This window comes from Mustela nivalis, assembly GCF_964662115.1.
Source record: "Mustela nivalis genome assembly, chromosome: X".
Classification (NCBI taxonomy): domain Eukaryota; kingdom Metazoa; phylum Chordata; class Mammalia; order Carnivora; family Mustelidae; genus Mustela; species Mustela nivalis.
In genome coordinates this window covers 953,678-965,177 of record NC_139040.1, presented here as the reverse complement: position 1 = coordinate 965,177, position 11,500 = coordinate 953,678, and the positions used below count along the sequence as shown (strand labels likewise).

Genomic DNA, 11,500 nt, shown 5'->3' with positions numbered 1-11,500 from the left:
TAATTCCGCGGCTGCGGTTCCCACTATAAGGTCTGACCTGCCAAGAAGAGCAATCACAGAACCCTTCAAGGAAGCTGGTGCTCCCTTCGCAAATTGATTCTTCACAGCATTGGTGAAAGGTGTGTCTTCTGGACCCTCCCGGGGTGGGTGAGCAGGTCTTAGTCTTGAATGACAAATCCACTTGAACATTCTAACCTTGTAAGCTTTCTGATCCTTTCCTCTATATTAAAGCAAGGCAGGTTCAGCATTTCTAATTTGTTCATGGAGATCCACGTTTAGGTCCAAATAATCAAACATCAGAGACCTTTCTAATTCTAATAGAGACCTGTTGCATACTGGAGATGCAGTGTTAAATGCAGGATCTCTGCTTCGTGAGCCCATGTGGATAAATGTGGCCTGATTCAACTTTACATCCCGCCCACCATTATCCCACACCCTCGGTATCCATTCCCACACGTGGTCCCCGAATTTCTGTCCGGATAAATTGGTATGTTCCATTGTTTTGGAGTGAAACATACCTCCTCAGAGGTCACACTTTGTACCTTGCCTGTGGGGGCCTGCTGGGATTTGAGTCTACTTACAGGTCTAGAAGCAAAGCGGGGTGGTGGGGTAGGTCCTGAACAGAGTCAGTTCCATCTTGCCTAGCAGCTGCCTCAGGGGACGCCTTTATGGTTTCCTCACAGGGAGGTGGAGAGGCCAACGCCACCGTGAGTTTAGAGGCTGCTGTCACTGGGGGTGGGGAGGCCACTTCCACTGGTAAAGACTCAACACAGTTTAGGGGTTCAGTGGCCTTGGCTTCAGTAGTGTATTCCCACATGTCCTCTCCATCTTAATTTGTACGGTCCCCTTCTTTCCCAGTCTACTGCCTCAGTTTAACTGTGGGCACCCTTCAAGTCTGGAGGTTCAGCTTGCATTGTAATTCAGGTAGTTGCACATGAGGTTCTGCATTTGAATTTCCAGCAATTTTGGCTCTGTGACTGTAGAACATAAGTGTTTCTTTCAGGGCACACTCAGGAGCTCTTAAGCCAGTTCTGTGGTGTTGGAGCCGGGAATTCAAATCCCGAGCCCATCCTCTCCTTTCACCACATTGTCCAGCCACATTAGGAGCTACCCACCAACATCGCTGTATTTGTGAGTTTTCCAAAAGAATGTTAAAAAATATATAGAGTCACCTGGCTCCTTGTTCCTTCTATGTGGTTGATTAGGAGTATCCAAGGCAGATATTTTGCTTATCTCTATCAGTTTATGCCATGGGCTATCAGTGTTCTCTTTACTACTAGAAACAGACATGAGCATCTTTAAATCTAATCGGATTGGAAAGTCAATTCCAGAAACCTGAGAGCCAATTCAGAGAACTCATCTCTAAAATCCTGTTCCTTTGGAATTCCTCCTGGTACCAAATCTGTATTAGTCAGGGTTCTCCAGAGAAGTAGGGCCAAGGAAACCAACAGCCAATTCATTCATTCATAGATAGATAGATAGATTGTGGAAGCTGAGGGGTCCCATAGATAGGTAGGTAGATAGATGTAGATTGATTGATTATGGAAGCTGAGGGATGCCATGACCTGCTGCCTGCAAGTTGGAGACCCATGAAAGCTGGTGGTGTAATTCAGCCTGAGTCCGAAGGTCTGAGAACCAAGGGAGGGGGAAGTTGTGTAAATCTCAGTCCAAGGGGGGCATGAGATGTTACAGCTCAACAGTGACAGAGAGGAAAGAGGGGAAGGGCAAATTCCTCCTTCCTCTACCTTTTGTTTAGTGCAGGCTCTCAGGGATTGGATAATGTCTACCCAAAACTGGGGGTCTACTTTACTGAATCCACAGATTCAAATGCTGACCCTATATGGAAACACCCTCACAGACACTCCCAGAAACATTGTGTACTTGGGGTGCCTGTGACCAGGCAAGCTGATACATAGAATTAGCTAACACACCTTATGAGCAATCTGCTCTTAGGAACGTGACCTCAGCATGCATATGGTGATTGCTCTTCTACACAAGTCACTGCCCAGTGGGATTGTATATTGCAGCGTATCAATCTTTTTGTGTATAGAATGGGGACCAAAAATATAAGTGACCAAGAAGAAAATAAAATTGGCTACATCGGGGCACCTGGGTGGCTCAGTGGGTTAAAGCCTCTGCCTTCAGCTCAGGTCATGGTCTCAGGGTCCTGGGATCGAGCCCCGCATCGGGCTCTCTGCTCAGCAGGGACCCTGCTTCCCCCTCTCTCTCTGCCTGCCTCTCTGCCTACTTCTGATCTCTGTCTGTCAAATAAATAGATAAAATTAAAAAAAATAATAATTGACTACATCAAAATTAAAAACTTTTGTTCTGCAAATAATACTAATCAAGAAATTGAGAACACAACCCACAAGATGGATGAAAATATTTTAAAATCATGTTTGATTAGAGACTTGTGTCCAGAACCTATAAATAGCTCTTGCAACTTAGAAATGTTGTTATTCTTAGAATCTTAAAAGTCTGAGACTGACAAGAGACTTTTTGATATGACCCAGTTTCTCCCAGCTTGCCACTGTCCCCTCGCCATTTACTGATGGGGCAACTGAGATACACAGAGGGACTACAGGGCCATTGACAGTCTCTTTCCCTCAGTGAACACCTCTCCCAGTCCAAACCATGGTGTCGAGTGTCCCCGGAAGGGTAAATCAGCCATGTCTTGACCCCATTCCCCCTGCCACATTTGCCCCTTTTTTCTGTGCCCCTTCGTTTGGACTACTCCCCCTTCCTCCAACCACACGTTTCCCTTCCAGCCTCTCAGTCAAGGATAGGAGGGGCCTGTTTGCACAGGCGCAGTAGGGAACCTGAGTTGCCTCGTGTGCTAGGGGCGGGGCTTCGTGAGGGAGCCTGCTTTCCCGCGCAGGCAGGGTCGGCTTGGCGGGAACCAATCACATGCGAGAAGTCATACGCAAGGTCTGTCTGCGCATGTGTTCTGGGTGTTCCCAGCGGCCTTGCGCGTGGAGGGGCGGAGCTTCAGGAGGGAGTCTCAGTGGCTGGGTTGGGCTTGAAGAAGGCAGTCGGAGCAGCCATGCAGGCCCCAGACGATGGTGCGGGGGGCGCCAGCGGTGGTGCCGGAGCGCCCGCGGGCCCCAGAGGCCCCGGAGAACCCGAAGGCTGTGACGGGACCGCAGCCGAGGGCACAGTGGCTGGGGGAGCTTCCGAGCTCGAGGGGGCATCGCCTGCCCCTAGGCACGGTGAAGACGCTTCAGCCTTGGCCTCGGGCGAAGCCTCAGGAAGCCAGCTGTTGGAGTTGTATCCTTTGGAAGAAGCACCCGGGACTGGGCGGGGGACTTGCGGAGTGGGGGCAGGAGGGGAGTGGGGCGGCAGTGGAGGAGGAGCTGAAGAGAAAGCTGGGGTGGTCTGAGGGGGTTGTGAGGCAGACTTCCTGAAGCCTCCCAGGTGGTCTTGGGGGCCTGAGGGGCGGTCTGGAGGAAGGCCGACCTCTGGTGGGTGGGGCGGCCTCAGCCCTAAAGTCTGCAAAGATGCTGCCTTAACCGGATCTCCACCAGCGCCCTCAGGGTGCCTTTCCTGTGCTACGTGGATGCGGAGATGGCCCGCCAGTACCTGATCTCAGGCGAGGAATCCTTCCAGGGCGCTGCTCAGATGGAGCTCGCAGTGATTGGCAGTGACTTGCTGATGTAAGTTCTAGAAGGGGCTCGGGGGAGCAGGTGGGAACCTGGGCCAGTCTCGGCATGAGGGTCGGTCTTTGGGACGCAAACACCGAAGGCTTGGGCTAAAGAGGCACATGGGGCACAGGGTCTATTGCATCTTCAGGTGTGGCTCTAAGGGAGCTGAGAAGGAGTAACCTTGGGGAGGTGTTTTGCACTGAGTGGGGCTCGGAGTTCGTTGACCAAATCTAAAGTTATTTCCTTTTCCCCTCACTTTTAGCAAACTCACTGCCAAGGACTCTGCTCTCCTGCAGATTTCCACTGCCACCCTGCTCAACCAGCTTTCCACCATAATTCAGACCATGCAGCACTTTGTGCCCCCGTTTTTTGCCAAGCCTCGGCCTGGAAAAGGGGGCTGAGTTCACAAGAGAGCCCCATTTTAGGCAGTGTGTCCTTCCCCAGGCGCATAATTTTGCAGTAGTTGCCACTTTGTTTGGGGGCATAATTGTTGGCCGTACTGGCCCTGGGGTACTCGCTGCTCACTTGTTTTCATTGGCCTTAAATATTGGTTGCCACAGATAATAAAACTGAGCCACTGTTAGGTGTCTGAGTTTCTTTTCAGCGTCCAGATTTGTCCTTAGGTTGGAGGGGAGGTTCTGGGATTCAGATATTCAACTTGTACAAGGCAGTTGAAAACATTGAAAAAAATGAAAGAAAATGAAAATTGCTTGGTTCCTATCATTCATCATTGACTAATGTCAGCATTTTGGAATACTTTTGTAATTTTAGGGTTGTAGGAATAATACAATAAATTTATAGCATCATATAAATGAGTAAGGCTTTTCAAATTTAGCATCATTTTTTCCCCCTGAGATATTTTTCATCTGAAATTTGGGCTTTACCTCTAAAACTTCAAAAACATCTTATCAAATGGATACATACACAATGTGTTATGATATATTGGTTCAACACTTGTATTTTTCTCAAAAATTTTCCTATTATACATAATGTCTCAGAGGAATTCTTGTATGTAAGTCTCTGTATGAATGGTTATTTTCTTTTTTTTGGTAAAGATTTTATTTATTTATTTGGCACAGAGAGAGTGATCACAAGTAGGCAGAAAGGCAGGCAGAGAGGGAAGCAGGCTCCCCGCTGAGCAGAGAGCCTGATGCGGGACTCAATCCCAGGACCCTGAGATCATGACCTGAGCCGAAGGCAGCAGCTTAACCCACTGAGCCACCCAGGTGCACCTGAATGGTTGTTTTCTTAAGATAGATTCCAAGAGGTAAATCTCCAATACAAAATAGCTCTTCAGAAAATGCGCCCACCCCACCAGAGTGCTAGTTCCCCTACATCCCTGTCATAGCCCCCCAAACCTCAGTTTGCATAAGCAAAGAATTCGGAAACACTAGAACTAGAATTTTGTGCTTTACTGGCTCTGTTTCTGATCACAGAAGAAAAGTGCTGGTACAGTTTGTTGCTTGGGGTGGGAGAGGGGCAGATGGAGGCAGCGTAGTCTTGGGGAAACACTTTTTTTCACGTGAATTGCTCATTTGCGAGCCTCGGTTCTGCAAACTGACAGTTGCCAGTGTCCTTACTGGAGGCCACAGGCAGGCAGGGCACCGCTCTCTTCCGCGTGTTCTTACCGTCCCACTTGGCTGAGAAGCTGTGGGTGGGGCTGACCTTCGTGTCCAGCACTGTCTCAGTCTGCTTGGCCCCCCACTCTTCCTCCGAGGTCTGCGGTACACGCAGTGCTTCTCCCAGACCAGGATGAGCGTGGCCGAGCCAAGGAGGACCGCGGTGATGCCCGCAACCAATTTGCACTTGTTCTCGCTCCCGCCCATTTCTGCATAGCTCTTGTTGATCTGAATGTGGCACAGTTCAAGTTTGCCATCAGTGGACAGGCTGCCCCGGGGAGGCGTCTTCTCTCCTTATGGCCAGCAGAAGTTCTTGCGCGGGGCCGCAGCGAACCGTGGAGGGTCATGCCGGCTGGTAGGACTCAGGAGAGCAGGGCCTTCACTCTTCAGGACACTTCCGTGGGCTCGTGCGACCGCCGAGTGGGAGGCTGCTAGCCTGGCGATGGCGCTCCCCGCTGGGCTGGCCACATTCAGCCCCCGCAGCCTGCTGCGGCTGCCAGGACCAGTGAGGGAAAATACAGTGAAAACCAGACTCTTCTGTGTGCAGACACTCCACTGTGCTCTCGACCCCGATTACTGTCTGTAATTCTCACTGCAAGCTGGCGATGTCAGCACCACCCTGATCACACCTTTTGTAGGTGAAGAATTGGGGCTCAGAGAGGCTAGGTGTACTCGAGTCAAGCTCCCACTCTCTTAGCCAAGGTATCAGGCTAACCGCAGCACTGGGAGGCTGGGATCGTGCTTTTCCTTCTGCCGGCCCCAGGGACGATCCATGTGACTAATGAAAAATGCAGAAAAGGATAAATGCAGGAAAAGTAGATGAGAATTGAGGAGAGGACAAGGTTGGTAAGAATTGCAATCCTGGCTTTCTAGGGGATTCTCTATACTCCCAGGCCCTTTGGTATCCTTTGACCCTCTTTGAAATAGAGGGTATGATGGTGATATCTGTGTTTTCCCCTCCCTGCGCACTCTCCTCAACTATCTTCTCAACTATGAAGAAGGCTCTCTTCAGGTACTTTCAGTAGCTGAGAAAAAATAGAACCAAATCTTCTGCCAATCCAGAAAATTTCTCCACAAAGGTAGAAGAAAAACAGTTGTGTGGTTTTTTAAAAAAGATTTTATTTATTTATTTTTGACAGAGAGAGACACAGTGAGAGAGGGAATACAAGCAGGGGAAGAGGGAGAGGAGAGGAAGGCTCCCCGCAGAGGAGGGAGCCTGACGTGTGGCTTAATCTCAGGACCCTGAGATCATGACCTAAGTGAGCCAAAGGCAGACACTTAACCCACTGAGCCACCCAGGGGCCCCACCCCTACACCTCTTATTTTTAATTTGTACATGTTCTTAAACTTCTCTTTAAAACGTGCTATAGCTTGAAAACTCGCTAAGCTCCCTAATAAGTCTAGTGGCTCATTCGTAGACTCCATTACATTTTCTGTATAGGTGATCATATCTGTAAATAAAGGCAGTTTTTCCTCTTTCTTTCCAGTCTGAATGCCTTTTATTGCTTGTTTTCTCTCCTCATTATGGGTTGGCGTCTCCTGCTTCTCTGCATGCCTGATCATTTTGGAATGGATACCAGACATTGTGATTTCCCCTTAGGTTCTGCCTATCTTTGTATTCCTAAACACATTCATGAGCTTCGTTCAGGGATGCTGTTAAGTGAGTGACGAACAGTTTGTGGTGCTGGGTTTCCCAGTCGGTTAAGCGTCCGCCTTCAGCTCAGGTCATGATCTCAGGATCCTGGGATCGAGCCCCGCATTGCTTCTCCTTCTCTGCTTGCCCCCACCGGCCCCTCCCATTCCCCACCCTGTCCCCGGTTTGTGTGTTCTCTCTCCAAAATAAATAAAATCTTTAAATAAGTGAATGGAAACAGTTTGATCTGTTTGAGTCTTGCTTTGAAGGTTTCCTACAGGGGACCAGAGGAGTTCAGTGTAGCATTCATCCCTCCCCACCCCCACACCACTGAGGCTAGACCTTTCTGAGTGCCCTGCCCGGTGCCTCCTGAATTATGGAGGTTGCCCTCCGGTTGGTGGAGGTAGACAATACTTACTCTCCGGCGTGAGTGTTGGGCAGAGTCATACTTCATTCTTGAAGACAGTCATTTCCCTGGCCTTAAGTGGCTTCTCCACTGGCTCGTGCACATCAGTGCCCAGTGCCCCCACTGAGCAAGCATGTCGGGGCACGTGCAGTCCGTTCTTCAGTGAGCCCCACCTGCCCCGGCTACTCAGCGCTGCATTTGGCCTCTGAAAACCGAAATGCTCCAACTAAGAAGTGTCAGTGGGTTTCAAGCAATAAACTCAGAAATGCAGGTTGATTTGGGTGATTTGTAGTTACTTATCAGATGAAGTTGGAGAAGGCCAAGAAACTCCCATTCTCGTGGGAGAAAGGAAGCAGAGAACCCAGCTGTCCCCTGCAGGTACCTGGGACTGTGTGTTTTCTGAAGGCAAACTCTAGGGTCTGGGTACATGCCACCATTTTTAAAGGTGACCATGGGGTATACAGTCACTTCTCCCATCCAAGTACTAACCAGGCCCGACCCTGCTTAGCTTCCGAAATTAGACGAGATCGGGCGCGTTCAGGGTGGTATGGCCGTAGACTATACAGTCACTTCTAATGGTCGCAGGTAACCTAGAGCCTGGGAACCACTTCTCCAGTCTTGACATTATTACCTCCAGACCTGGAAGGAACCTTCTGCCCTTTCTCCCACCTTGCTGGTGCGGTCCTCAGTGCACAGAGCCCAAGTGTGGAAATGTCAAGAAAACCCAACTCAGAAAAGGATTCTGAGAGGTACTACATTGCAGTGGTAGCCGGCTCTCCCACCTCACTGGATCTCTGTCCTTAATGCCAGACCCCGCAACGTGGGGTCCTCACAGCTGGCATTGGACTTGGAGAACCACAGATGCCTCTGAAAGGTCACCTGGTAGAAACTCCTCTGAGCCTTCCTTAAGCATTCCAAAATGATTTTCTTCCGAAAGGAGAGACAGACAGATGTCTGTCTCTCTTTCTCCTCACCGTGCTCCCCACCTTCCCTACTGGATACATCAAATAATTTCCTCAGAGAGACAATCCTGGAATCAACGAACCTATATTAGCCATTTGAACAAATGCGCAAAAAAAGACCCAGATAGAGATTTAGAATTTGATGAAGATCACATTGCAACTCAGGGGACAAATAAGAATTACCCAGTAAATAGTTTGGGGACACCTGACTAAGACTTTGGAGAGAAAACAAAGTTAGAATCCAGGGTCCTTTCTAACCAAAATTAATTACGAGTGTACAAAAATTTTAATGTACCAGGAGATGATTTAAGGGCATGTTTGTGGAATGTTACACAGAGGGAGCTCTGTAGGGAACAAGACCTGAGAATGATCATGAACACAATCGATCACATAAACACATTGAAAAATTAAAACAACTATATGGAAAAGGACGCTGAACAAATGTACAATGAAAAATGAGGAGGAAAAGTATTTTCCAGTTAGGGCAAAAATTGGATATTCTAACCATGTGAAAGACCACAGAAATACTTGTTAAAAACATTGGACCAATGCATATTTAAGATTTCTTTTTAAGATTCTGTAGCTTGCCCTGGACTATTCCCTGCAATACTATTATTGTAATGGCTAAACATTGTAATAGCCAATATCATTTTTTGCATATTAAATTTGAGTGATCTATTTCATATCCAAACAGATTTTGGCAGGTGGGTACGGGAGTCTGGCGTGTGGAGAAGTGTCTGGGTGTGGAGATGCCAACCTGCGAGCCAGGACCCGGCCCTGAAAGCCTGGAGCCCGCACGAGCTCACCGGGGCGGCCCAGAGCCCGTGTAGAGGGGCAAGCGGCCCACACAGCAAGCCCTGGGGCTCTGGGACTCCGAGAGGAGACAGGGAGCGGCCACGGAGACTGCGGCGGGGCGGCCAGAGGGCCAGGAGGGACCCCGAGAGGGCAGGTGCAGGGCGACCTCCCGGCTCCGGAAGGGCCGCACGTAGGCGCGCACCGGGGCAGGGGGGAGGTCAGGGAGGAGGGAGCGAGGGGCTCCGCGGGGGCTGCTGCCGGTCAAGGGACAGGACGCCTTCTGGAAACCCGCCCGCGAGAGGTTGGGGCGGGCGTGGGAGTTGGAGTTGCGTGTGCCGAGGGGCTGGGGAGCTCGGGGTCAGCCATCCGGGCCGCTCTCGGGAGGGGGGGCTGCCCTCTGGCCCCCGAGAGCAGGGAGCCCGGTTCTGCAGCAGGAGGGGCTCTGGGGCGCAGGAGAAGCTGCCCACCGATGCCGGGGGAGGGGTTGTGCCTCCTTCCCCCTGCCCGGGGGGCCCCCCAGAGAGGACGGGGCGCGCCCAGGCGCCGGGGAGGGACGAGCTCCAGCTGGGGAGGAGGGCTTTGGCCGGAGGGCACTGGCCCCTCCTCGCCAGCCCCGCTCCGGGGGGACACCCCCCTCCCCCAGGTTCTCACGGCTCTGGACCGAGATGCCTCCTGTCGGAAGCACAAGTTACGACAAAAACTGGAACAGATCATCAGCCTCGTGTCCAGCAACAGCTGAGGGTGGCGGAACCGGTTGCGGGGCGGGGCGACTCGGTCCTGAGCTGTTCTCCGGGCTGAGCCCTGGATCCGGGGGGCATGGGGGCAGGGCCAGGGGGGTCCCCGGTCCAATATGCCCCCAGCACACCTGGGTGCCCCCTTCATTAGTGCCTTCCTCTGGGCCCTGTGGGGGGGCAGGGGTGACAGGACCAGCCCCTGACCCCGGCAGCAGCAATACCCCTGCCCCCTGCCTCCTGCCCAACCACCCTCCTGCCCCCTGCACTCTCCCTACCACCCTCCTGCCTCTCCAGCATACTGCCTACCCCCCAGGGTAGTTCCTGTTTTCAGGCGTGGCTGGACGCAGAATTTGGGTCTCTGAGATGTATGTGCCTTACTGCTTCTGCTTGCCATCTGTCCAGTGTCAGCCTGTTCCCCCACCCCGGCCCCACAGCCCCCAGAGTGTCACTGGCTTCGATGGGGTCACCATGGCCATAGGAAAGCAGCGCTCTGATGGGCCAGGCCTGACCCACACGCCCACTCCTGGAATCAGAGGGGAAGCCAACTCTCCCAGAATCCTAACTGCGTAGGGCAAGGAAAACGGGGGGGGGGGGGGTATGGGGGGTCTTCTGTGGGGGAGGGATAAGGATACTTGTACCAGGAGAAGGGGAATGGATGCCGGGTGAGGAAACCCACAGATGTCCTCTACGGTACTGACAGATCCTTCATCAAACTCAAAATCTTTCCCTGACGTTTTAAAAGAATGAGTCCAGGAAAGATTATTTCTTAACTTAATACACAATTATTGTGCAAAAGGAAAATGTTTTTTTTTAAAGATTTTATTTATTTATTTGACAGAGAGAGAGATCACAAGTAGGCAGAGAGGCAGGCAGAGAGAGAGAGGAGGAAGCAGGCTCCCTGCTGAGCAGAGAGCCTGATGCGGGACTCGATCCCAGAACCCTGAGCAGCGGCTTAACCCACTGAGCCACCCAGGCGCCCAAGGAAAATGTTTTTTAAGAGTTTATTTACTTATTTGAGAGAGAGAGAGAGAGAGAGAGAGAGAGGGAGGGAGGAGGAGCAGAGGGAGAGGGACTCTGAGTGCAGAGCTCGACGTGGGGCTCCATCCCAGGACCCTGAGATCAGGACCTGAGCGGAAATCAAGAGTTGGACGCTTCCCCAACTGAACCTCCCAGGAGCCCCCGAAATACATACTCAAAGGATATATTGGTTGATTGATTTTTGGATTTTATTTATTTATTTGACAGAGAGAGAGAGAGAGATCAGAAGCAGGCAGAGCGGCGGGCAGAGAGAAAGGGGGAAGCAGGCTCCCCGCTGAGCAGGGAACCCGATGTGGGGCTTGATCCCAGGCCCCTGAGATCATGACCTGAGCCAAAGGCAGAGGCTTAACCCACTGAGCCACCCAGGCACCCTTCGAGGGATGTATTTAAGTAACAAGCAAGTCGGAAATTTAAGAGGTGGACTTTTCCTTCCCTGATGCGCTTGTTAGCGATGAACCTTCCTGGAGTGTAGGCGGCTTGTTCCGGGATGTGACCATGCATTTCCCTGTGGGTCCCCGTGGCGGGAGCATACTGCAGAGACAGGAATGTGCCCTGTGCACAGGTCCTCGGCCCGTCCTAATCCCTTTCTCAGTGAGTAGCCAGGTATCTCCTTTGCTCTTCAACCGCCACGTGCTGTTCCACCGGGACGGCTGACCCTTGACTTACCGAACC

The 11,500-nt window shown here is 51.4% G+C and overlaps 1 protein-coding gene and 1 long non-coding RNA gene across 2 annotated transcripts; one reads left to right on the top strand and one right to left on the bottom strand.

Moving 5' to 3' along the window:
* The first annotated feature begins 3,006 nt into the window (after nt 1-3,006).
* On the top strand, nt 3,007-4,215 carry LOC309855795 (EKC/KEOPS complex subunit LAGE3-like). The gene is made up of 3 exons (XM_082716464.1): nt 3,007-3,267; nt 3,525-3,653; nt 3,904-4,215. The coding sequence occupies exons 1-3, from the start codon at nt 3,044-3,046 to the stop codon at nt 4,040-4,042; spliced, it is 492 nt and encodes a 163-aa protein (XP_082572590.1). The 5' UTR covers nt 3,007-3,043; the 3' UTR covers nt 4,043-4,215.
* A 1,036-nt stretch (nt 4,216-5,251) lies between these two features.
* LOC309856036 lies at nt 5,252-10,015 on the bottom strand. The gene is made up of 3 exons (XR_014307036.1): nt 9,708-10,015; nt 7,312-7,504; nt 5,252-6,038 (listed from the first exon to the last, which is right to left on the bottom strand). It is a non-coding gene; the product is annotated as an uncharacterized lncRNA (long non-coding RNA).
* Between the last annotated feature and the right edge of the window lie 1,485 nt (nt 10,016-11,500).

What these genes read in the sequence shown, in the direction of transcription:
- LOC309855795 (XM_082716464.1), top strand. Translation starts at nt 3,044, where the DNA reads ATGCAGGCCCCAGACGATGGTGCGGGGGGCGCCAGCGGTGGTGCCGGA. An exon ending in GGAAGCCAGCTGTTGGAGTT is followed by an intron (nt 3,268 to 3,524) that starts GTATCCTTTGGA and finishes GATCTCCACCAG; the next exon opens with CGCCCTCAGGGTGCCTTTCC. An exon ending in ATTGGCAGTGACTTGCTGAT is followed by an intron (nt 3,654 to 3,903) that starts GTAAGTTCTAGA and finishes CCTCACTTTTAG; the next exon opens with CAAACTCACTGCCAAGGACT.